Consider the following 26746-nt stretch of genomic DNA (forward strand, 5'->3'; position numbering starts at 1 on the left):
TAGATCCGAGAGCCGCTAGGGCTAGATCCGAGAGCCGCTAGGGCTAGATCCGAGAGCCCCTAGGGCTAAATCCGAGAGCCCCTAGGGGCTAAATCCGAGAGCCCCTAGGGCTAAATCCGAGAGCTCCTATGGCTAAATCCGAGAGCCCTTAGGGCTAAATCCGAGAAAACCCAAAGAAAAACTAGAAAGCGTGTAAACTCTAGGTTTAGAACACAAGCTCTGATACCATGTCAAAATATTGTGTGAATGGCCGAATCCCTTGGCCTTAAGTTTTGTATATTATATATAGACTTTACAAGGATGCTATACATGGAAAGCAAATAAAAGCAAATAAATTCTCTCATGATTCTAGTCCTATACATGTAAACTATAATCTGTCAAATAATATATGCTAACTGTACAGAATAATAAATGGAGAAATAAGGAAACAATTGTAGGCTAAAATAAGGAAAGAAGTGTGGGTTAAAATAAGGAAAGAAGTGTGGACAGCAAAGCTGTCCTTTGATAGGGTTTCCATTACCTTTTGAGGGAGTTGTCTTCCACTTTCAAAGAAAGAAGAAAGTCATAGCCTCTTCCCTTCCAAAGACCTATCCTTTAGAGTGTCAAGGTCAAATTTGAGCCATTAGGTGAAAGATTTTGAGTTTACGAGGCTTCTTATGACTACGTAACTATTCTTCATCATGTGGATTTGATTTCAGAACATCTAATCAAGGTATTATTTTCTAAAGCTTTTCATTTAGTTCATATAATCGATAAAAATGTTATTTTTCACTTTCGTTGCATAGGATCTAAAGGTTTAGGGTAGATTGCATGCACCTATACGATCTAAGGCTTGAGAATGGAAAATTTTGGGTTCTCTTCAACCTCTACCACATGGTTTGAAGTAAGCATATCTAGAGGAAAATGAAGAAAACTCAGTGATGATTTCTACTATGTTGACCAAAGAGCAAGAGATGAAATTGCTAAGATGCTTAAAGTGCATATCATCTCTAGAGAAGTGCCATTTCATGGTAGACCTTAAAATTCGTGCTTGGCCATATCATCTTTAGAGAGGGTATTAAGGTATATCCAACAAAAATCAAACTCATTCCAAAGCTACTTCAACCCATTACTCTTAAAAAGGTGAGACAATTTTTAGGACATCTAGGTTTTTATAAGAGGTTCATATAAGATTTTTGAAAGATCTCTTGACCTCCATGTGCCTTATTTCTCAAGGATGCATAATTTATATAAACCAGGGCATACTAGAAAGCATTTAAGAAGTTGAAGTCACTTCCTTTACACCCATCATGAGAGCTTCTAATTAGTCTTTTCTATTTGAGTTAATATGTAATGTCAATCCCATTCCAAGGATGGAAAGAAGTAGAGAAAAATATTGACTGTGTTTGGTGAATGTTATCAAGAGCCTTTTTTGTTTTTATGAACAAAATAACAATTGTTCCTGATTCTGAGAATTTTTTAATATAGCATTTTAATATTAGAATATATTTTTAAGGGTTAATTTTATTGAACTCCTCCGAGGTTTTGGCTCTCCATTGGTTTTAAATTTCATCATATGTCTCCTCTATCCTTCTCATTTGATATTTCACATTTTATCTAGTTCAAAATAAGGGAGGTATTTAACAAATTTTCAAACTAATGGACGCTAAATGTATTTAGTTAAAACCTTAAGGAATGTGAGTGAAATTAGCCCTATATTTTAAATATTTCTAGTTACTAGAAGAATGATTCATATTATAAGGATCAAAAGAAAGTAAATAAAATATTCGCTATGTTTGGTAAGTGCGTGAACAATTTTTGTCCTTATGGATAAAAAAATCAAATTTTTTCAAAATATAGTTTGTTTTTAAAATATATTTTAATTGTATTAGGTTATTTTTACTCATTTTCGGTTTTAATTAGTAATTGTACAAATACATAAAGTTTCCAAATAAATGAGAAAATTATTATAAATAAAAATTATATTTTAAGAAATATTTAAAAATACAAAACATTGGTTGAGAATATTTCAAATTCTCAAATAAACTTTTTATTTTAAAAATACATAAATTTGTTTTAAACAAAAAAACTCTTCTCATAAACTATTTTTTTAAGAAATATTTAAGAAAATTTTCATTCTAGAGTTCTATTTCTATTTCACCTTAAATTAAAAAAAGAAAAAGAAAAAAAAGAGAGAGAGAGAGAAAAGATGAGGGGGTAAAAAATAGTTGGCAAAAAATAGCTTATATATTTTTAGGATTAAATACAGTTTATTCAAAAAAATTATTTTTATTTTTATACTTTACCACCTTATATTTAAAATTCAATACTTTACCTTATTTATTAAAGAGTAATGTTTAGGGGGCTTGGTAAAACTTAAAACTTATTATTTAATGAATTAAGTTAAATTTAAGTTAAATTATATTTAAATTGTGAACTTAAAACTTATTATTTAATTTTAATTTTAAGTATTATGATTGTTTAATAAAATTAACTTAAAATTTATTTTAAATAATCAAATTGTAATATTTATCCTCGTAACTTATAAATGGGACAAAAAAGATCAAGTAATAATAAAGGTCGTGAAATAACAAAAAAGATCGTAACTTAAATTTTTATTTTTATTTTTTTGAGCCTTAATTCATTCCTCTTATTTATATGATTATGATTTTTCAATATATTATAATATACGGAGGGAATTAAATCAAAATCACATAGAAGGGAGTGTGGACCATCATCAACAGTGGCAATTACTACCCTCACTGTGTACAGTAAATGCAGAAGGTCTCAATTCTCAAACAGTCCAAAGAGGTAGGACCTCTCAACCTGAATTCTGAAATGAATCAATCCAAATATTTGACAAAAACCAGCACCCCATACAAAAGTCCACAACCCTCTGACACCCCGCCACTCCTCATCTTGATTTGACCACTTGCCTTTCTCATTTTTATTATTAATTTCTTCCCATTATTATTATTTTTCATATGTGGCCCTCTCATAATAATAAAACTAATCATATAATAATTGAATTTTTTTTAAAAAGGGACATAATTATTTCTTTTTTCCATAAAATTAAGGAAGAATTATGTTTTGGGGGTAGATGGGCCCCCAAATTAATAAAAGGTCCGTGTAACTCTTTAAATTGAGCCCAAGACTCAATGAAAGTATGGAAATTGAGTTGAAGGATATTATCCTTCAGTATTTCCAAAAATGCCCTTTGTTGATTTGAGAAAAAAATTAATATTTTTGAAAAATACTTTTATTTAATTTAATATTTTTTAAAAATATTTTTTATTTAATTTAATATTTTTTAAAAATACTTTTATTTAATTTAATATTTTTTAAAATAAATTTATTTAATTTAATATTTAAAAAATTATTTAATTTATTTTTTTTAAATAGTTTTATTTAATTTAATATTTTTGAAAAAAATTATTTAATTTAATATTTTTGAAAAAAAATTATTTAATTTAATATTTTTGAAAAAAGATTATTTAATTTAATATTTTTGAAAAAAAATTTTAATTTAATATTTTTGAAAACCACTTTTATTTAATTTAGTATTTTTGAAAAAAAAATTATTGAAAAAAAATTATTTAACTTAATTTTATAAAATATTTTATATGTGTTCTTAAAGGGTATATTTGTCCGTTACTATTTCATATCCTTCAACTCAATTTGAAGAGTTATATGGACCTTTTGTTAATTTGGAGGCTCATCTACCCCTAAAACATAATTCTCCCTAAAATTAATGTCAATTATTTTAGGTTATATTTATTTATGGAAAGTACTCAAAAAAAAAAAAGTGTAAAAAAGGAAAAAAAACAAAAGAAAATAAAAAATAAATTCAAAATACATAAATTATTTTTTACATGTTTCTTCAATTTTATTTTTTTTTATTTTTTCTATTATACAAAGATATAAATAATTTCAAAATTCATGAATTTTTAATTAATTTTAATTATATTTAATTTTTTTCTAATAAAAAAATAAAAAAATTATTTTCCTTAATAATTTTTTTTAGTATTTTTGAAAACTAAATATAATTAGAAAATACGAAAAAAAATCAAATATAATGAAATTTATATATTTTAAAATTATTTAATAAGTGAAATAGGTTTGAAGGAACACTACAAATAATTTATTGAATTAAAATTTATTTTTTATTTTTTTCACTTTTTTTTTTAAAAAAAAATTTCTTGCATTTTCTCATATATTTTCTCATATAACCTTAACTAATTAGAAAACAATTCCAATGGTCTCAAAATTTGAAGGTTCTAGAAGTGTGAAAAAATAATATATATATATATATATATATATATATATATATGAAATAAAAGAATTTTGAGAAAGAAAAGTCAAATGGTGAGGGACGAGTGAAGACTTAAAGGGTAATGAGCACACGGCTCTATGATTAGAGGAAGCATCTTTTACATTTTTCCTTCACCATCACAATCATCATTCTTGATCATCCTCTTTTCTTCATTAATTAATTCTCTTCATACATTGGAGGATAAACATAGGAAAATGTTATTTTTGAGGGTTTCTTTTGTCAAATTTTAATCACTTATTTCACATAATTGGTAGTGATTAAATGTTACGATCATGCTTGGTTTTTAGAAAGTTTGAAAAAATTAAGAGGTAAAGAAAATAGAAAAAAAAAAAAGTAAATAAAATTAAAAATAAATTTAAAATCAATAAATTATTTTTATATATTACTTAAGTTTCATTTTATTTATTTAACTTTTTCGTATAAGAATTAAATAATTTAAAAATATATAAATTCTTATTAATTTTAATTATATTTATTTTTTCTATTATATAACCAAAATGAAAATATGCTTGGTTCTTGAAAACGTATTATTATAAAAAAAATAAAAATATTAAGGGAGATGGTTTTTTTTTTTTTTTTTTATTTTATTATAAAAAGTATATAAAAAAAATTAAAAATAATTAAAATTTTATATATTTTAAAATTATAGAAAAATAAGTACAATGAGTTTTAAAAAATATATAAAAATAAAATTTTTATTTTAAATTTATTTTTATTTTCATTCACGTTTCCTCCTTAATTTCTTTTCTTTATATTTTTCTTCAAATTTTACAGGATCAAATATAGTTGAAAAAAAAAATCATTTTTTAAATATTTTCTAAAGTCAGACGTAACCTTAAAAAAATTTTAAAATATTATTAAAGGATGTGATGAAAGTAATGACATAAGTCATAATTTTCATTGTCATGACTGAATTTTAAAAAGAAAAAAAATTGGGATTGTAGAAATAATGCATACTTTTAACCCGTGTTTTTCGGAATCAAATATAATCTTCATCGAATGCATTTAACCTGTATTTGACAAATTATGTAACACCATCATGATTGGAATTTTTAACCTAATCCAATTAGTCTCATATTTGACTAAGTATTAACATACAAAATTATCATACCAACTTCTCGATAAAATATCATGACTCATTACCATTGAATCTTGAGTTTAGATTAAATGATTATAATTCATTTTTACTCAATATAATTTAACTATGACTGTTGACATTGCTTTGTTCATGTCATCCTCATCCTCGGCTACATCAAACAAATTCGAAATCTGAATTTTCAATTTTTTATTTTTTATTTTTAATAAAATTAAATAAAATTTAGTTTGTGACATGTATCACTTTACCAACGTGTAAGTATGTAAACTTTTTATTATTTTGAATTAAAATATATTAATCGTAGATTTACATTTTTTTTTTTTTTTTCACCGAAAACTCTTTTTCCAACACAAAATCCGGGTATTGGGAGGTGAAGTAGACGGGAGGAGGAATCGCTTTCTGTTGTCAAACACAGATGTGGCCCCACAAGAATCTACACCTCAGGCTGGCCACGTGGCGCGCCATGTCACTGTCATTACTCAAAAGCTGTGCCCCATCCCAAGGACGTCGTTTTGATGCCTCCTCCCCTCTCCCATTTCGTCAGCCCGCTTCCCACTACATTCCCATTTTGCCCCTTCTTTTCCCCCTTTTTATCCCATTGCCCCTACTCTTTTTCTTTTCTCCTTACTATCTTATTCTTTACCAAAAAAAAAAAGAAGAAAAAACCGCAACACAAGCCTTTGTTAAAACCCTTTCCAAACCAAAGCTTAATATTAATTTTTTATCACCTTTAAAATTATTAAAAAACGGGGAAGGGCATTTTTGGAACACCAAAAATTCAGCAGAAGCCCGAGCCCACAGTGATTCTTCAGTGCATACGCCTTACGGAGGACGTATCACGTAAGCGGGTTTGTTATGGTGTGGGCCCCACTCACCCATCTCCATCACGTTTATTTCACCTCAGACTCTAACCGTATGTGTATCAACCGTATGTCCCCCCTCCGCCCATCGCATGATCATTCCCGATGATGGATGATGGATGATGATGTATGAGGACAAAAGCGCATGCATGTACGTCCATCCATCCACATAAGCAGTGTTTGTCCTAGCGTAGGGTTTGTTTGTAGTTTAGGGTAGGGGTGGGGGGCCCTTACCCTTTTCAGGGTTTGAAAAAACGAGGCGTTTTAAAGGTGAGTGCGAAAGGCACAGTGTTTTTTCGAGCCTCGCGCTGCTGTGACTCGTTGCTTCCAAAACAAAAAAAACAAAAACAAAAAAATATCAATATCTTTTCATCCCTTAACAATTGTTCCGCGTGGAGTCAGGGCAGGAAGCTTTGGTGTTACCTTTTTTCCACTTTTGTCGATTTCATCACACACACGCCCCTTTTTCAGGTGAATGGCTCAGACCGGCGTGCTCATGGATCCTTTTCATGCCCACTCTCTCCTCCTTCAACAAAATCAACCTACATTAAAGTGCTAAGATCCTCCTGTTTTTCAAAATCCGAGCCCCCCTCCTCTTCTGGGTTTCTGAGTTTATGGACTAAACCCCAAACCCCAAACGGATCTCCCTCTTTCACCCTCCAAGATTTCCTCCTTTTTCTACCCCATCATTATGGGTTTATATCTTAACATGTAGGGCTAATTAGGGCTTTAGCTCCACTGCTAGGTTTTGACTCATTTATTGGGTTATTAATGATCTGGGTTTTCTGCTTCGTGAATGGGGGGGATTAGGGTTTTGGAACTTTTGGGAAGTTTCTTTTGGTGGGGAGGGATTAGGGTTTTAGGGTGGCATCAAAGTCTGGTGGTTTTTGCAGGTGGGTTTAGGGAAATGATTGAATGTAGGTTGGACCATGAAAATTAATGGGAGTTGAAGTTTTTTGGGTGCAGAGCTTTTATGGCCTGGAGACAACTTATTAATTCACTAATGGGCCATGTTTAATAAAAAATAATTTAATAGAGAAAGTGTTTTATTTTGGAAATATATTCAAAACAATGGGTTATGTCTAGAAAAAAATATTAAAGAATATTGTTTTCATATTTTAAAAAACAATTTATGAAAAAATAATGAAGCCAATCAGCAGATTCCCACAACAGAGTCTACGGTTTAGGGCATTGGCCAATCCAAGTCTACTTCAAATTTATTGGGCTTTGAGCCCACAAAAGCACAAAAGCAAACCATCTCAATATGCTTTGGGCCCACCTACCTCAAACAAAGCCCAAAATGATGTTTAACCTGACATGGGCTAGAGTAGTTTTTCAATCGTAGGCGTTTCCATTCACTGAACTTTATTTATTATTATTATTTTTGTTAATTTTATTAATATTTATAAAGGAATTTGAATTTTATTTCAATTTTTTTTTAGAATAGGTGTGACAATGATTCTAAAAAAGTTTTTAATTTTTTCAATGTTTGAATGATAAAAAATTTTAAATATGAAAAATATTGAAAACATTTCCTAAAATAATTGTCAAACGGGTTCTTAGAGTGTATTTGATAGTGATTTTAAGAAACGTTTTTAACATTTCTAATACTTGAATTATTTTCAATTATGCATGCTTCTCAACGAGTATCAAGAGAAAAAAAAATGTTCAATGAAAATGGTTTTCTTATGCTTAGATATCATTGGAAAAAGGTTAAAAAAATATATGGTGAAACATGAAGAAGATAAAAGTTCATTTATGAACAATTTATTTTTATTTATTGGTTGATTTTTATTTTATTTCCCTTGAAGTTTTCTCGGGAACCAAACATAGCCATCATATTTAATTGCTAAAACAAAGAAATGATATTAAATTCATTTACTTTGAATTTATCTATTAATTTCTTAACCATTATAATTTTACATTATTTGATTTTAATATGAATAATTAATTGGTTAAAAGGGATAAAATAATCCCTAAATTTGTGAATCTAACCCTTTTCATGTTTTACTTGAAAATAACCCATTTTTGACATAAATACCCTTTATCATTTCAAATATTTACATATAAGTTTTAAAGAAAGAATTATATTTACAAAAAAATAGTGAGGGCATTTTTGTCCAAACACAACCGAAAATGATTAAGGGTAAAATTCCGAAATTGGGTTTTCAATAACTGCTTTAATCAAATAACCATAATATGAATCCAGTGATTAAAATTTTATTTTACTTTTTTTTTTTCATCAAACGGCCAAAAATATAAGAGGGATTAAGTAGACAACCCAACACCATTTTAAACGGGCCTTTCTCCGGCCCAGTCCAGAAATCTGGGGACTACAAAGTGCAAAGAGCCCAAAGGAAGCTCACACCCAGAGCGGGCGCGTGCTCAGAACTTGGAAGGAGATGGAAGAGTCGGAGAAAGAAGCGATTAGAGAAGCTTCTGAAGAGGTCTCCCATGAATTCAAATCCCTAATTAACACTCAGGATCTTGATTCCCTCAAGCAATTGCAGCTCCTCATGTACATTCTCCCTATCCCTCTTTCTGAATACAGTCCTGTTTCGAGATTGTATGATTTTATGTTCTGAAATTGGGATTTGAATTTGTGGATGATTAAGAGTAGAAGTTATGTGCAGAGGAAATGAAACGATGCTTTTCAATTGCTTTTAGATTTCATTTTAGCTAATGAGATGTGATGCTGATTGTGCTTTTCGCTCTTAAGGTTTTAATTTACCCATATTGTTTTGGTTGCTGCGAGGATAGAGGTTGTGGAAAGTATTCTAGCTGAATTTAGGGAAGGATTTTTTTTAAAAAAAATTAAATTGTACACTTAATTTTTTGTTTTAATTGCACTTTTTTTCTTTTTTCTTTTAATTAAATTACATTTGAATCACTGGAGATTGTGTGGAGATTGCGTGCTCACTAATTTTTCTTTAAGGAAATTTTGCTGCATCAAATATTCGTTTGGAGAATATGTCCTACAATATATATATATATATATATATATATATTATTGTTGTTGTTGTGATATATGCTTTTGATAGGCAAATAATAATATATTAATTTGCTTGTATAAAAGGGGTTGTATAAAAGGAGAATATGATCTCAGCCTAAAGGGAGAAAAACATCCTGCTCACTAACCTTGGGCTAAGGCCTTTTGGGTCGAAGAGTTCTATAAAAGAATCTTCTGCCTGCCAAAAAATCTACCTTACCAATCAAACAATGAATTAGGTGGAATTTTAGTTGCGACTTTGATTGCTCTTGACCTTCAAAGATTTATTGGGTAGAATAATTTTATTGTAGATGAAGTAAAGTACGAATTATTAGAAAATGCAATTTATTTTTCCTTGTTTGGATGTTGGGCAAGGAAAAAGGAGGTTTGAGTGAAAAAAAAATGAATGGGTTGTATGTTTTGTGTGTTTGTATGTACAATGCACCAACTTTAGAAGATGAAACTGAAAGAGAAGACTTCAGGAGTTGCATTTGTTCTTATGATTAGATATATAAACGGAAAACTTCTTGATTTTGTTTGAAAATTGGCTCTTATGAAGTTTGGATTATGCTGCCATAAAAGGAATATGTATTTGAGGACAATTCAGAAATTTTATTGAAAGAAGTGATGTAGTAATTGCTTATCAAAAGGAAAAAAAAAACTAAGAAAAGAAAATTTATGGTTTCTGTTGGCCTCATTCTTTTCTTTCAGGTGAACAAAGTCTGAGGACCAAGTTCTCTGAATAAGCAATATCACAGAGAGTGTTTTGCGAAGATGCATTTTCCAGCTTAGCCCACATCTGATTATTCTAATGGTATCTTACAGCATTCTATCTTGAGGAGTGGAAAAGGAATAAGAAAAGTGAATAGGATGAAGCCGCCGGTAACATTGAAAAATTCTATGTTAAGAAGAGAAATTCTTCAGAAAGTGATTTTAATAGAGCAGTACACAATAAGAAGTTGCAGTTCTTGTCAAAGTGTTTCCATGCTTCTTGGCTGACACCTCCTTTATGTATTATGTTTCTAGATGGGAACCTAGTGTGTAGATCTACAAAGTTGGCTCAAGAGATACTTTTCATACAGACACCACCTCTAGTGGGTTTTGACAAATTAAATTTTGTTGAATGCTCCTTAAGTAACCTAGGATAGCTAGATTGAAGGCAAATCCATGGATAATTTTAGTACAGTGGTTAGAGCATTCTCAAAACCTACTAGAGAAGGTTTAGCCATTAAGGGTGAGATTTTTAGCTTTTTAGCCTTGCAGAGGGCTTGCTATGGGTCCTTTCAATCTTCTAGTGGAGGAAGATTCTGTTGTTGTCTTGCCTTGGGTGGTTGAGGAATAAAGAGGATCATGGGAGTTTGATATGTAGCTTTGCCAATTTTTCTTATATTTCTTTAGAGTTGGGTTGTTACTTTCGTTGAGTGTCTCACTTAGGCAATCATGTGGTGAATTTAATAGCAAAATGGGGGATCAAGAAGGGTTTATTTTGTTTTTTGTTTTTTGTTTTTTTTTTGTTTTTAAGATCTTCTTTGCCTGTGAGTAGTCTTGAGTGATGTTTGGATCAATAACGTAACCACCTTCAGTTTTGCAATTATTTTTTGCATTCTTGGGCAATATAGACTTAATTGGTATTTGGTAAAACTTAGTACTTATTGCTTAATGACTTAAGTTAACTTTAGGTTGAATTATTCTTAAGTTGTTGAATTAAAACTTATTGCTTAATTTTTATTTTAAGTATTAAGGTTGTTTGGTAAAGTTAATTTAAAGTTTATTCTAAATCATCAAATTAACATATTTACCCTCATTAATTTTAACTAATATTTATACTTTCATCAATCTTAAGTAGCAAATTTATTTTTTAAACATCCATATTTGAAATATTATAGATACATTAGATAACTACAAAAATATTTACTATAAAAGAAGATTTGTGAATGTAAAGTCATAGTTGGAAAATATACTTTCACTAAACATGGTAAATGAGGTTAAGATATTTGAGATTAAGAATAAGTTAACTATTTTGACTTACTACTTAAAGTTATTTTTGACTTTAAGTTGTGATGTTAAGTTATTTTACCAAATATGCTTAATCTACTTAATGACTTAAATTAAGTCATTAAGTTGATTTACCAAACATCCTCTTACTTTTCTTTTTTTTTTTATTAGGTCCTAAACTATTGATTATGCACTTGGGAAAGGACATCTATTTATTTGTTGAACTTGCTAATTTCTTAGCAATGAAATGTTTTTTGTTCCTATTAAAAAAAAAAAAAAAATCCATGCTCAATTGTAATATCACTACAAGATTTTGTAGAATTGAAGAGCTATATGTAGGGTATTAGTTTGTGCTGAAGAGAAGTAGCCAAAGCTTGTAGAATTGAAGAACTATATTTAGGGTATTAGTTTGTGTTGAAGAGAAGTAGCTAAAGCTTGTATTTCTCTTACGAGTCACACAGACAAGGGAGGTTGTATTTAATGCCTATTTGGCATGGTTGCAAGAGATTTCAACTGACTTTGAATAGCAAGTTTAGTAGAACATGTAGTTGATACTTGATAAAAATAAATAAGCAAAGTATCTAATTATTTAGCTTTGTAATATGGTAATCATGATTAATCATTGAATGTATATGTTTCTTTAAACTGTATTATGCTAAGGTTCATAGATATTGATTCAATAATTCAAAATGTCAACATGCAAGGAAATTTTGCATGATATGATTTTCAGTAATGGAAGTTGTCTTCCAAAATATGGATGAAATGTATATTTTTTTTAAATAGACATATTTTTGTTGCAAGTTTATAAAAGAAACATATTAGTGGTGGAGGTGGACATGTGTTAGTTGATTATTTTGCATTTAGATTTTTGACTTTTATTTTTCTGTTCTACATACAATTATTGTAAATGTTTTAAATTTCCAACTTGGAACTGTAAAGAGTATAATAATGAAGAAAAAATAACTATCTAATAAGTTCCCATGTATAAAAATGTATGCATACAGGTAAATAAAGGTGGACTCATTATAAAAGTGTCCAAATAAGTTAGAACATGTATGAGACATAGATATCATGTTAGGGGGTGTAGCTTATGCTAGAAATGCCGGCATACCATAGTACTTATGAATGAGTCGTGATAAAACTATTCATAGTTGCAAAATATGAATGGTTTTATGCTAAAGTAACTCAACCTTCTAAATGCTTGACTTCCCGAAGCCATGGCCTAAGTATTACTAGAATACACCTAGACTACCACCTCTCTATGTTCACCTAACAAACTAAGCTAGTATAATAAGGAGGTTAGTAGTCAAAATGCTATACCAAACATCCTTGCTTATTGCCACACCTCGTACTAATTTATATTGAGGTTGTGTGTATAGAAGGATGGAACATGGTTGAACGCCTAGAAATGTGAAAAAGGTTAGATAACTTTAGAACCCTAGGAAAGTAAGAAGACTTGTAAATATCTTGAAATATTCTAGTTTGTGGTTCCTAGGCTTAGGCATTCTAACAAGCTCCAAGGAAGCTAACAAATAGGAGGTGGACTTATTTGATCAAACCAGTGTTGCACCTCCAATGACCCCTCCAAGTCCTCTCAACCTCGTATTTGATAGCCTTTTAGTATTATAAAGTAGCCTTTGTATAGCAACGTTTTTCTATCCTTTCAAACTAAGGTATGCTTTGTTCCTTGCACATTCTAGCTTCTATTAAGGGAATGGGTGCTTATGACCAGTTAAGCATTGCACCATTGTTTGAAAGAAAAGTGAGGTTATGAAAAATGGTATTAAAATACAATAAGGAGTTCTTGATTAGGGAGAGACAAATGTTAAACTTAGGCTTTCTAGGAGTATTTGTGGCATGATGACCATTGCATATAAGGATTAGGAAGTTCCAGTAGAGGTATGGTATTGTGGGAGAAATTTGTTCCTCATCATGTTCGAGACATTGGATACATCATGATAGAATAAATGACCTGGTGATGAGGAATTTCTCCATCAGTGGACTCTTTGGTTATTGAAAGGGTTTAGCAAAGAGTAAGATCTTATGGTAATCAACTATTACTTTTTGGTAGTCTTGACAACTAATAAAGAGATTCCAAGAGGAGGATGTAGTGATGATGTTTCATGGTGTTGCATAAATGCACAGAAGGTTGAGATTCTAGAAAATTGAAGAGCACCCTAAAATTTTAAGGGAGGAAGTCCTAGAAAGCGTTTGAACCTTTTGGAAGAAAAAAGACTTGTAAATATCTTGGATTATTGTAGAAAGGTTATGAGATTGGACATTTTAGGAAGCTTGAAGGAAGCCTATAAATAGAGGAAGCTTTATTTAGCCTAGTAGCCTGGACACCTCCTAGGTCGTTCTATGGCCCCTCTACTTTGAATGTGAAACCTAAGCAATGTGAAACATCTTTTGTGTAAGAATATTCTTCCATTCCTTCAAACTTAAATTTTCTCTCTTATTTGCTCATTCAATCCTCCATTGAGGGAAAGATTGATTTAGATCACAATGGCCTTAGTCACTAGCTAAATGTTGCATAGTTGGCTTAGAGAAAATGAAGCTGTGATACTATTCTCTATTCTATGGCTAGCTATGTATACGTCGCACTCGATAATTCTTCATGCATATTTTAAAAGAAATTTTATTTCATGTTCATTTGTGTAGGAATATTTTGTTGATGGATTGAAATCAAGATTTCCTTCAAACTTAAGAGAAGTATTAACTAGTGGAGTTAAAAGTAGGAATTATTGGTTGGTCATTCCAAGTGGAAATTGAATTGATGTTGGGTTTCATATGTTATGCTACTTGATATAAGCTTAGAATCTTAGATCATATGGAACTTTCACTTTTTCACTCTATCCCCCATCCCACCCCCTTAAATTTCAGTTTACTATATGTCATAATATTTTGATTTTGATTTTTATAAGAAGCCACTAATTTTATCCAAAATTGAGAGGGAGCTTCAAAAGGTGGAGTTCTTAGCAAAGTATGATGGCATAATATGAAAAGTGGGGAAAGAAGGGGGAGGATACAAGAAGGGGTGGGAAATAGCTTATGTCCCTCTATGAGCTTTAAAATTTTGTCATGGAATGTTAAAAGGGGGTTAATGACAGGGAGAAGAGAAAGATAATTACTTCCTTGATTAGAATGTGGAAGGTTGATTTGGTTTGCTTGCAAGAGACTAAGGTGTAGGAGGTGTTGGTACAACTGGTAAGAAGTCTTGATGTGGGGAGATCTCTAGAGTGGGGAGCAATGGATGCAAAGAGTTTAGTGGTGATTTTTTGGGAGAACAAAGTGCTGGAGTTATGAGGAATGGAGTTAGGAGTATTCCCTGATTCATGTCATTTTAAGAGTTGTGAGGATGATTTTACCACGGTGTTTATTGGGGTGTATGGGCTTATTCTAACGCCCTTAGCCAATGTTGGGGGACGTAAGAGGTTTGTGGGAAGACCCTTGGGGTATTAAAGGTAATTTTAACATGATTAGATATCTAAGGGAAAGGAGGAAGTGTGTTGGGATGTCTACTATGCAAAGATTTTCAAAGATTATTAAGGGTGTAAATATGCACGACCTATCATTGAATGGAAGTCCTTTTACTTGAGGCTCAAATGACCAATCCATGTCTAGGTTGGATCGCTTCCTAGTGTAAGAAGAGTGGAAGAATCATTTTAGTGGGCTCTTGCAATGTGTCTTGTCAAGGTTGGTTTACCATCATTTACCTATTTTCTTAGATGGGGGAGGCATAAGAAGGAGAAAACCCCCTTTAGATTCAAGAATATGTGGCTTAAAGTGGATGGCTTTAAACACTTGATTAAAAACTGGTGGTTGAGCTACAGGTTTAGGGCCTCTAGTAGTTTTGTTATGGCTTCCAAATTGAAAGCTTAAAGGACTTAAAAGCATGGAATCATAAGGTGTTTGGTAGTGTGGCAATCAAAAAGGTAAGAGCCTTCAATTAGATAGGTTTTTAGGATGCAAAGGAGAGGGAAGCTCCTTTAGTTGGGGGAGAGATTGACGCTAAAAGATTGGTTGTGGATGAATTTAAAAAGTAAACTTTGCTAGAACAAATCTCTTCAGAACAGAAGTCGAGAGAGTTATGACTAAAGGAGGGAGACAAAACATAGTTCTTTTACAAAATGACAAATGCTCATAGAAGGAGAAACTTTTAGCTATAATAAGAGTGGATGTGGTTTGGTTATCTGGTGAGGAGGAGATCAAGGAGGGGGTGGCTAATTCTTATCGGCACCTCTTGTTGAAAATGGAGATTGGAGACTTAGTATTGGTGGGCTAGCTTTTGAGTTTTTGAGGTGGTAGGAAGCTAGGACTTTGGAGTTGTCTTTCTCTAAGGAGGAAGTCTTCTTTGCTCTCTCTCGGCTTTTAATGGGGACAAAGCCTCAAGTCTTGATGGATTTACAATAGCCTTTTGGCATCTATTTAGGACTTTGTTAAGAGCGAAGTGTTGGGTTTCTCTAAGGAATTCTATGAGCAAAGGATTATTGAGAGAAGTTTGAATGCTACTTTTTTTGTCTTAATCCCTAAAAATGGTGGAGTAGAATATTTGAAGGGCTTTAAGCCAATTAGTTGGTGGGGAACCTATACAAAATCTTATTGAAGGTGCCAACAAATAGGCTCTGGAAAGTGGTGGGTAGGGTGGCCTTTTACTCTCAAAATGCCTTTGTAGAAGGGGGACAAATTTTAGATGCTGCCCTTGTTGCAAATAAGGTTGTTGATTCAAGGTTGAAGAGTGGTTCTTATGGTGTTCTATGTAAATTCGACATTGAGAAGGTCTATGATCATGTCAATTGCAGCTTCTTGTTGGTGGTTTTGGTCAAAAGTGGATTGGGTGGATTAAATGGTGAATTTCTACAACAAAGTGCATTGATACTCCTACTAGCTTTTTCAATAGCTCCAGAGGATTAAGGCAAGGGACACGTTTTCTCCTCATTTATTTCTTAATTCAATGGAGGCTCTTAGCTATCTTTCTTAAGAGAGTTAGGAAGGAAGGTTTCATTGTAGGTTTTAGGGTGGGAGGTGGAGGTAGCTAGAGGGTGGAAATGTCCCACCTATTGTTTGCTCATGACATGTTGATTTTAATTGGATTTTGATGTACTTTGAAGCAATATTTGGGCTGAAGATTAACTTAGACAAAAGTGAGTTGCTCCCAGTTGGGAGTGTTCCTAATGTGAAGGAGTTGGTGGATATTTTGGGGGTATAGAGTGGAGTTGCTTCCATCCAAGTATCTTGGTCTCCCTTTGGGTGTTGCCTTCAAATCGATAACAGTTTGGGACATGGTGAAAGAGAGGTTCAAGAGAAGACTTGCAATGTGGAATAGGTAATACCTGCTAAAAAGGGGGCTTCTGACTCTAATTAAAAGCACCTTATCTAGTCTTTCCATTTATTTCATGTCCTTTTTTAAATATTTCAAGAAAGATGGGTTTGAGACTAGAAAAAATTCAAATGGATTTCTCTATAGGGAGAGGAATTCTTGAAAAAAAAAGCTTCACTTGGTGAATTAGTCAAAAATAAGTTTGTAAAAGGAGGGTTGGGATTCATCATCTTTTTGTCTTGAACTAGGCTCTCCTAAGCAAGTGGTGTTGAAGGTTTATGTCAAAAAGGGAGTCCTTTTGGAAGCAGGTTATTATAGGAAAATTTGGGGAAGATGAAAGGGGTTGGTGTGCTTTAGAGGCAAGGGAACGGTATGGTGTAGGGTTGTGGAAGGCAATAAGGAAAGGGTGGGGAGCTTTCAAAAGTAAGATTTATTTTATTAAGGGCAATGGAAGGAGGGTAAAATTTTGGAAGGACACATGATGTTCGAACACGTCTTTAAAGATCTCCCATTTTTGTTTACTATAGCTACCTCAAAGGATGCTTGGGTAGTAGATGTATGGGAGCAAATCAGTGATGGTGGGCATTGGAATTCATGTTTTTCATGAAATCTCCATGACTGGGAGTCAAATTGTGTTGAAACATTCTTTTTGAGATTGCAAGGAAAATTAATGAGAAGGAATGTTGAGAGAGCAACGCAGATGGCCATGAAGTGAGGTAGCCTTTCAGTTAAATCCTTCTATTTTGGGATGGTACAAGGAGAGATTTGAGTCTTTTTTTGGGGATGTTATTTGGAATTCATGGGCTCCAACAAAAGTGGGTTTTTTTTGTATGAGAAGCAGTTAGAAAGGGATAATAATTACAGAAATTTTAATGAGATAGTTTTGGACTTTGGTGAATAGATGTTTTGTGTAAAACAGAAGAGGAATCTAGTGCACATCCTCCTTCATTGTTCCAAGGCAAGAACATTATGTCAGCAGGTCTTCTCCTTATTTGGAATTGTATGGGTGTTGCATTCCACAATTAAAACAACATTATTAGGCTGACATGGACATTTCGTCTGGAAGAAGAGGAAGAAAACATGGAAAGTTGCTCATTTGTACTTGTTTTAGACTATTTAAAAAAAGGGAAATAGAAGGGCTTTTGACGATGTATTGGGTTATCAGATCAAAAGCTTAAATCCTCATTTATGTGCAATTTTTTAGAGTGGGTCAAAGGAAGCTTGGAGGATGGGTTTGTGTCTATAGTAGATTTTGTCTATTGGTTAGGCTACAAATAAAGGGAGGGGTATGTTTTGTTTTCTCTCCTCAGTCTATGCTTCGTAGCACATTTGTATACCTCCTATGTTCTTTGTGCTGCCCTTTTTTGCGCTTATTAATGTATATTTCTCTTTTGCCTTCATAAAAAAAATAATTTTATTTTATATTATTTTTCAATGGGAAAAACCAGAAATTTTAACAAAGAACGAAATAATTACAGAAAGTGAACTTGAAGAATGAGAAGTTCTCCAAACAAGAAAGAAATTATACAAAAACTAAAGAAGGCTTATAAATCAAGATCAAAACCAAACGCCCCAACTTCTATAAACAAGCTGAAAAGCTAGGAACCATAATCTCTCCCAAATATTTAGGATTCACTATCCCATGTTTGGTTCAAAGTGTACATCCTTATTAACCTCTCTAGGAATAAAATCTCCCATTCTTTTCCACTTCTTTTCTTCTTCTACTAACTCTTTTCACTCATCTATTGGCTGTTTGGAAGCTTGAAACTCTTTATCAACAGTTCAGTGCTAGTTGCTTAGTTTGCACAGACTTGTATTGCAATTACATGAAATTTAATTCTTTAATTTCTGCATTCCCAGCCTTTCCTATCTATTGTTTGCTTTCCACATGTTTGTGGTGGTTTTCTTGTATTTTCTACAATTTTGTTGCACTCTAGGGATTCCTTTGCATAATTCTTATGTTTGTCATTTAGTTAAGTTGAAAAAATTAATCACTTTGCTTTTGAAAGTAATTTTCTGTATGTTGAATATAATGAATTTATAGTGTACAATCTTTCCTTTTTTTAATATAGGTCACATGTATGGTAGTTAGGACTCCTAGCCTTATATATATATATTTTCTCAATTGTAAGTAGACACTACATGAATGAGAATCAAGGTTTTCTTCTCTCTCTCTCTTAACATGGTATCAGAGCCAAGGAAGAAAACCTTGATTCTCATTCATGTAGTGTCTACTTACAATTGAGAAAATATATATATACAAGGCTAGGAGTCCTAACTACCATACATGTGACCTATATTAAAAAAAGGAAAGATTGTACAATATAAATTCATTATATTCAACACTCCCCCTCAAGCTGGAGCATATACGTCATATGCACCAAGCTTGTTACAAATGTATTTAATCCTAGGACCTCTGAGAGATTTAGTGAAGATGTCTGCTAGTTGATCATTTGAATTAACAAAACTTGTAGCAACACATCCTGATGCGATATTCTCTTTAATGAAGTGATAGTCAACTTCAATATGTTTGGTCCTTTCACGAAAGACTGGATTGGATGCAATATGTAATGCGGCTTGGTTATCACAGATGAGTTTCATCTGTTCATCCTTTCCAAATCTCAACTCTCGAAGAAGATGTCTCAACCATATGAGTTCACATGTTGCCAAAGCCATAGCTCGATACTCAGCTTCAGCACTAGATCTGACCACTACATCTTGTTTCTTACTCTTCCAAGATATTAGATTACCTCCAATAAAAACACAGTACCCTGAAGTGGAACGTCTATCTGTGGGTGAGCCAGCTCAATCTGCATCTGTGTAACCAACAACCTGAGTATGACCTCTGTTCTCGTACAACATACCTTGGCCTGGTGTACTTTTGATATATCGAAGAATGCGGATTACGACATCCCAATGGCTATCACATGGTGACTGTAGGAATTGACTAACAACACTCACAGGAAAAGAAATGTCTGGACGAGTAATGGTGAGATAGTTCAATTTACCTACGAGCCGTCGATATCTCCCAGGGTCTCCTAAAGGCTCCCCCTGTCCTGGTACAAGTTTGACATTCGGATCCATAGGTGTGTCTATCGGTTTACAGTCTAACATACCAGTTTCTTCCAGGATGTCTAAAGCATACTTCCTTTGGGAAAGGACCACACCGGAATTGGATTGAGCTATCTCAATTCCTAAGACATACTTGAGTTTCCCCAAGTCTTTGGTCTGAAAGTGGGTAAAAAGATGTTGCTTTAGTTTCAGAATACCATCCTGATCACTGCCTGTAATGACGATGTTGTCCACATAAACAACTAGATAAATACACTGCCCCAAGGAGTTATGATGATAGAAAACTGAATGGTCTGCTGTACTGCGAAGCATGCCAAACTCTTGAACAACAGAACTAAAACGGCCAAACCATACTCGAGGAGATTGTTTTAAGCCATATAGAGAACGGCGTAACCTGCACACTAAACCAGACTCCCCCTGAGCAACAAAACCAGGAGGTTGCTCCATATAAACTTCCTCGGCAAGATCACCATGAAGGAAGGCATTTTTAATATCCAACTGATAAAGAGGCCAAGAACACATAGCAGCCATGGAGAGAAGCAAGCGGACAGAAGCAATCTTGGCAACAGGGGAGAATGTGTCACCATAATCAGAACCATAAACCTGAGTATAGCCTTTAGCAACTAAGCGGGCCTTAAGGCGATCAACCTGACCATCAGGACCAACCTTAACTGCATAGACCCAACGACAGCCAACTGTAGATTTACCAGAGGGTAAAACAACAAGATCCCAAGTGCCATTAGAGTGCAGAGCATCCATTTCATCCACCATTGCTTGTCGCCAGCCTGGATGGGAAAGAGCTTCATGGGTACTCTTTGGAAGAGAAACAGAGGATATAGCAGAAACAAAAGCAGAATAGGGTGAAGATAATCGATGATAACTCAAAAGATTGTAAATAGGATGAGGATTACGAGTAGAGTGAGTACCTTTCCGAATAGCAATGGGTAAATCATCAGGAGAAGGCAGAGCCGGGGCAGGAGAAGCCGAAGGGATAGGAAGTGAGTCAGCAGGTGCCTCAGCAAAAGGGAGAGGAGCAGCGACACGAGGGCGACGATGATAAACCTGAAGTGGTTGAGGAGGCACAACATCAGATAGGGAGACAATGGGAAGGGGCAAGACTTCAGAAACAGGAAGAGACTCAGAAGTGGTGGAAAAGAATGGTGAGTCCTCAAAGAAAGTGACATCAGCGGAGATAAAGTATCGATGAGTCTCAAGGGAATAACAACGATAACCCTTCTGAAGTCTGGAATATCCCAAGAAGAGGCACTTCATGGCTTTGGCGGAAAGCTTGTCCTGTCCAGGAGTGAGAATATGAACAAAGCAAGTACAACCAAAGATACGAGGAGGAAGGAAATAAAGTGGTTGGTCAGGGAAGAGAAGGAAATGAGGAATCTGATCATGTAAAACAGAGGAGGGCATACGATTAATCAAATAACAAGCGGTAAGAATAGCGTCCCCCCAAAAACGAAAAGGAACATTACTATGGAGGAGGATAGTACGAGCTGTCTCAACAAGATGTTGATTCTTGCATTCAACTACCCCATTTTGTTGAGGAGTATAAGCACAAGAAGACTGATGAAGAATCCCATGATGAGACATAAATGAAGTAAATGGGGCTGAAAAATATTCCCTGGCATTATCACTGCGTAACACACGAATAGAAATATTGAACTGGGTCTGGATTTCAGCATAAAATTTCTGGAAAATAGAGAATAACTCAGCTCGATTTTTCATTAAAAATAACTAAGTACATCGAGAATAGTCATCAATGAAAGTGACAAAATACTGAAATCCTAAAGTAGACGCAGTCCGACAAGGACCCCAAACATCAGTGTGGACAAGCTCAAAAGAAGACTTTGCCCGATTATTCAAACGCTTTGGGAACGAGACACGAGTATGTTTCCCAAACTGACATGACTCACATGAAAGCGACGACAAAGTGGAAAAACGAGGGACCATCTTCTGGAACTTGGAGAGACTAGGGTGGCCCAAATGACTGTGAATGATGATGTCGTCCACATAAACAACCAGATAAATACACTGCCCCAAGGAGTTATGATGATAGAAAACTGAATGGTCTGCTGTACTGCGAAGCATGCCAAACTCTTGAACAACAGAACTAAAATGGCCAAACCATGCTCAAGGAGATTGTTTCAAGCCATATAGAGAACGGCGTAACCTACACACTAATGAATTTATAGTGTACAATCTTTCCTTTTTTTAATATAGGTCACATGTATGGTAGGTAGGACTCCTAGCCTTGTATATATATATTTTCTCAATTGTAAGTAGACACTACATGAATGAGAATCAAGGTTTTCTTCTCTCTCTCTCTTAACACTGTATAATATGCTTGGGTAAGAATTTGATTTCCATACAGTTTTGTGACTGTTAATAGATGATGTTGTGTGTAACTGAATGTTAGTTTCAAAATACAATGGGACATTTGATAACTCTATCGTTACATTACTACTCCGCAAATTGCTTTGGGATTAGTTGCTTATTTGAGTTTGCTACATCAAATTGGTAATTCATCTGTTTTCTAATATTTTAATCCTTTTGTGCTCCAATTTGCAGATTGGGAAGGCTGCAGGACAGTAATGCTGTCTTGTCACATTTTAATGAGTATTCAGAGCATTGCTATGCTGAGGTTTCCAATGATTTCTCAAGAAATACTCGTCTGTTGAAGTCTATGAAAACAGATCTTGATTACATATTTCAGAAGCTGAGGTATTTAATAGTTTTTTATTACTGAAATACTTCACTTTCACAGAATAATTAATAATCAACTGCAGTTACACATTCCTGAAATCCGGATGCTAATCATTGTGGAAATAGCTCTAGTACATCTATTTAAATGTTTCACTGTTTATACAGTTTTAGTTTTTTCAGATCTAAATTAGTGAAATCTCAAGTTTGGAACTCATGGCATATATGGTTTATGTTTTGGCTGAATTGTATTTATTAAACTGCAAACTTTCCTGAAAGCTTAACTGTTAAGATATGCACTTAGAATGTATGCCAAGCTAACACCCTTCTTATGTGTGACCCCATACCAGCATGTCAAGAGACAATTAGCAGTTTTGAATTATGGATACACAGTAGGAGACACTTGAACTTGAGACCTCTAGTTTACCATAGCTTTGATGCCATGCTGGATTGAATTCAATGAACTGGAGAAAGGAGCAATTGGGGAGCATACTTTCCTTGGTGGCCCCCTCTCTCCAGAGATGTGAGCTTTACTAGCAATCCACCAATCACAATTGGAAGCAAGATGCTATTTTTTGTTATTCTATTTACCACTTTTTCGTTGTGCCCTGATGTGTGATTCCATGCTTTTGTGGGTAATTTTTTCTTTCTTTCCCAAGTGAGATACTAACATGGCCACATATTATAGCATGGCTTAAAGGTGGTGCATCCTTGTTGAATTGAAACTCCTTTCTAGATTGACTAAGAGATTCTATTCTGCATTGGTCTAAGAAAAGCCTTAGCTATGACTTTGTAGCTTTTAATTTACCAGGTAACCATGATCAAGCAGATGGTTTTCATCCCTTTTCATGTTCAAACTGCAACAATTGAAATGGAAGTGAAGAGACTATGTCTCAAACAGGTCAGTTGTGCTAGGGGTTTTGGCCTATATATATATATATATATATATATATATATATATATATATAGAATAATGGAGGGGTGAAACTTCATCTAGATGCAGATAGAAATCTGATTGCTTCCAAACACCATTTGCAAGTATGCTTGTGCATTGGCAACCAGGTTGGATCATTATCTCACTGTCAAGGTAATTCTGTGGGAGCTGATGACATCATGATCAGTAGTGATACGGGTGTTGCTGATGATGGGTGGTTAGGTGATGGTATGGAAGTGATGAGGGCGGTGCTTAGGCCACCAGTTTGGGTGTAAATGGTGATAATTTCTGTTAGGCCCTAAATCTTTTATCTAAGACCAATTTGTGAGTTAAGGTTAGGCATATAAGGATGTTAAGTCACCAGGCAAAGGTCAGCAATTCCCTGTTTAAAATTTTTATGGGAAAGATCTAATTTGGGTCGAATTGGTTGCAATAGTCAATTGACCTAAAGTGTTGCTTTGACCAGGCTATAATTTCTCACGTTTTAACATCATTTCTGTAATCTGAAATGTACATGACTGACATTTAAAATAACATGTCATTCTTGTGCAGTGCTTCCAAAACATAAGGTTATATTGAGTTACTTTACTTACGTCCATCAAAATTTAACATACAATCTAAACTATGAAAACATCATCATATTCTGAAACTTGCATATTTGCAATCCCACAATCCCCGAAAGGTTTCATAATCATAATTCAAAACCTAAGCAATTCCATCTCTTTTGATGGATTCCCTAGAAATTTTATCTGAAAAATTGAAGGGTGAGCCAACAATTCCAATAGAGAAATTAAATAATCTTATTTCTAGGGTCCTATATGGAATTTACCCAGATTTCTTGGTATGAAAATCTTGGGTGAACTTTTACAAGAACGGAAAAATATATGACAGGAAAAAATTGAGCTAAACTTCTAACAGAAACAATTTATCTGCTTGAGTTAGATTTTAGGGTCTTTCATCCTGAACCTAATATCCTTCTTTAGGGACTTCCACCCAAGAACTGTCCTCCCAATTTGATGCAAGCTTGAGAACACATAAATACATAATGTGACATGCATCTCATTAAAATAAACCTATTTGCATTTTGAAAATCATTCAAAAATATAGTAGTAATTCAATTCAGTTGAGATTCGATAATTTCTTAAGAAATATGCAACACTTAAAAGCAACAACAAATCAAAGAAACAGGAAATTAGTGTCTTATTCTAATTCCCTTGTGTAAGTCATGTGTGTAATGTAGAAAACATTACTTCTCAATTTCTGTTTGCATTCAAGTGCTAGACATGGGTCTAGGAGGGTCATGTTTGAAATAGTGTCCACAATGACAAATATCAAATTGTATATATATATATATATATATATATATAATAAAATAAAATAAAAAACAGATAGCAAATGCTGATGCTCCTTAGATTTCATGTATAGACGTCTAATTACAAATTTGGTAATTGATATTTTGCAGCCAATAATCTTGCTTTTCAGTTTAACATGTTTTGTTGATGCAGAAGTTGATAATTTATGTTCCTCCCTCTGTTTTTTGTCTGCAGTTTCTCTCCTACTGCCCTAATGATTTGAATCCCTTTGTTAAATAAATAATGCATTTTGTTGATACTGATTGCAAGGAAGTTGCATTGTCCTATTCTTGCATTCTAACATCTTAGATATTTCTTGATTTCAAATCTAAATAATTATTTCAATTCATATGTTTGATCTCCTTATATGAATTTCAGTTACATAGGGTGTTGTTTCAATTTGGTAATTTGATATTCTTTCCTTTTGTCACCAGGAGCATGAAGGCAAAAATGTTGGCTACCTATCCAGATGCATTTCCAGATGATTCAAAAAGTGAAATACTTGACCAAAGACCTGACCTTGAAATACCTTCGTAACACATCTAATATGTCAAAAATCGTGCTGTATCTCAAAACACTCGTTAGTCTTAACATTTTAGTATTTGCTATTTTACCTCCAGTGCACATTTATTGACCAATTAATACACAAATAAGTCTTTAAATTAAAAGGGATAAAAAGAAAGTTTGTACCTAGTGTTGATTACTACACTGTCTCATTATATCTTCCTTTTCACTTACAGCAAGGGCGTTCTAAACTGTTATTCCCAAATACGTTTTGGTTTCTTTGGTGTTCCAAAGCATGATATAAAGCCCTAATAGAAGCCAAAGTGGTAAAAAATCATGGCTTGTTCCTATTTGCATGTGATTTTTAGGTGTCAAGCCTATTCATCTTTCAAGTTCTGTAGTTTCTTTTCCATTACATGGTATCATTCCTCCCCCATTTTTAACCTAATAAACTTATCTAGAACCATTAGTCAGTGATTCTCTTGTTTATGCAAATCCAGATTGGTAGTAAAAGCTGTTGGAAAAAACTGCATGCTCAACAATCTATTAATTCTTCTTCCAGGTTCTTTTGGGATTGAATCTGTGAACTAATTTGTTGGATGCCATGGCTTTGATATTATGAAGAATTTTGGAGTCATTTTGAATTCAATTGATTTTTTATTTTTATTTTTTTGTTCCTGTAAAGCATTCAAGCATGTAAACATTGATCAGATAGTATTCAAGTATAAGAGGGCATCTGTTTCATAATAGGGGAAATGTTAGAAACCTTCCCATGAGATTTGAGGACTGCATAGATCACTTCCGTGGCAGAACAACAATCATATTCATGATCCATTAATTTATCATTTGAGGTGGGAAAGGTTAGACGACAGGAGAACAATATGGAGAGCATTGGGAAACCAACAGAATTTTGATGATAAACCATGCCGAAGAGAAGCAGAAGAATTTTTAGAAATGTTTATGCTTTAGAAATATATGGATGCTAACTCCTGTGAAGTTCCCAAGAGCTCCAACCCAATCCAACCTTAAAAGTGCTTCATTGTACCATGGAAGCCTTTGATGTAACCTTTACAACTCCAGAATATCTCTCCCCACATTGCAAATCACTTTGTCACGAGTACAATGTACTTGGAATTAGAGAACACAAGAGCTAGCTCAGCAGGTATAGTACAATAGAAAAGAGAGCCAGTCTCCAGTTGCAATGAATGATGTTTGTAAATTTTGGTACAATTGTGCTCAGACATTTGGATAATAGGATGACTTGTATACGGTGGTCCATCTATAAATGAAATTCAAGATTCTTTTGTACGAGATTTTTACACAATTTAACCATTAGATGGGTTATGGTTCATCACCCAGTTAGTCGTGGTGACCATTAAGACCTAAGAGTATTCAATTGATTGACCTACAGGTTGATCCCTTGATTAACCACTTTCTTTGCCACTCATTTCTTGAGCAACTAGCCTTAGATGCATTGGGCGATTGACTGCTTGGTAAACCACTTGGTGAATTGATTGACCACTTGTTCAACCACTTAAGTTGGAAACACCGAAGGTGAGAACTTTGGATTTTTTTTATTATTAAAAATTTAGATTTAACTAAA

The 26746-nt window shown here is 33.4% G+C and overlaps 1 protein-coding gene across 2 annotated transcripts; it reads left to right on the forward strand.

The window, feature by feature from the left end:
* The first annotated feature begins 8647 nt into the window (after positions 1-8647).
* Positions 8648-25936, forward strand: LOC117923018 (kxDL motif-containing protein 1). Of its 2 annotated transcripts, XM_034841282.1 has the most exons (4): positions 8648-8786; positions 22222-22374; positions 25074-25184; positions 25706-25936. In XM_034841282.1, the coding sequence occupies exons 1-3, from the start codon at positions 8671-8673 to the stop codon at positions 25174-25176; spliced, it is 372 nt and encodes a 123-aa protein (XP_034697173.1). In that variant the 5' UTR covers positions 8648-8670; the 3' UTR covers positions 25177-25184; positions 25706-25936. The 2 variants fall into 2 exon arrangements, with proteins under 2 accessions (XP_034697173.1, XP_034697172.1); XM_034841281.1 differs by lacking the exon at positions 25706-25936 and having other exon boundaries at positions 25074-25349.
* Positions 25937-26746: the final 810 nt, after the last annotated feature.

This window comes from Vitis riparia, chromosome 10 (genome assembly GCF_004353265.1).
Source record: "Vitis riparia cultivar Riparia Gloire de Montpellier isolate 1030 chromosome 10, EGFV_Vit.rip_1.0, whole genome shotgun sequence".
NCBI lineage: Eukaryota > Viridiplantae > Streptophyta > Magnoliopsida > Vitales > Vitaceae > Vitis > Vitis riparia.

What these genes read in the sequence shown, in the direction of transcription:
- LOC117923018 (XM_034841282.1), top strand. Translation starts at nt 8,671, where the DNA reads ATGGAAGAGTCGGAGAAAGAAGCGATTAGAGAAGCTTCTGAAGAGGTC. An exon ending in AAGCAATTGCAGCTCCTCAT is followed by an intron (nt 8,787 to 22,221) that starts GTACATTCTCCC and finishes TCCAATTTGCAG; the next exon opens with ATTGGGAAGGCTGCAGGACA. An exon ending in TACATATTTCAGAAGCTGAG is followed by an intron (nt 22,375 to 25,073) that starts GTATTTAATAGT and finishes TTTTGTCACCAG; the next exon opens with GAGCATGAAGGCAAAAATGT.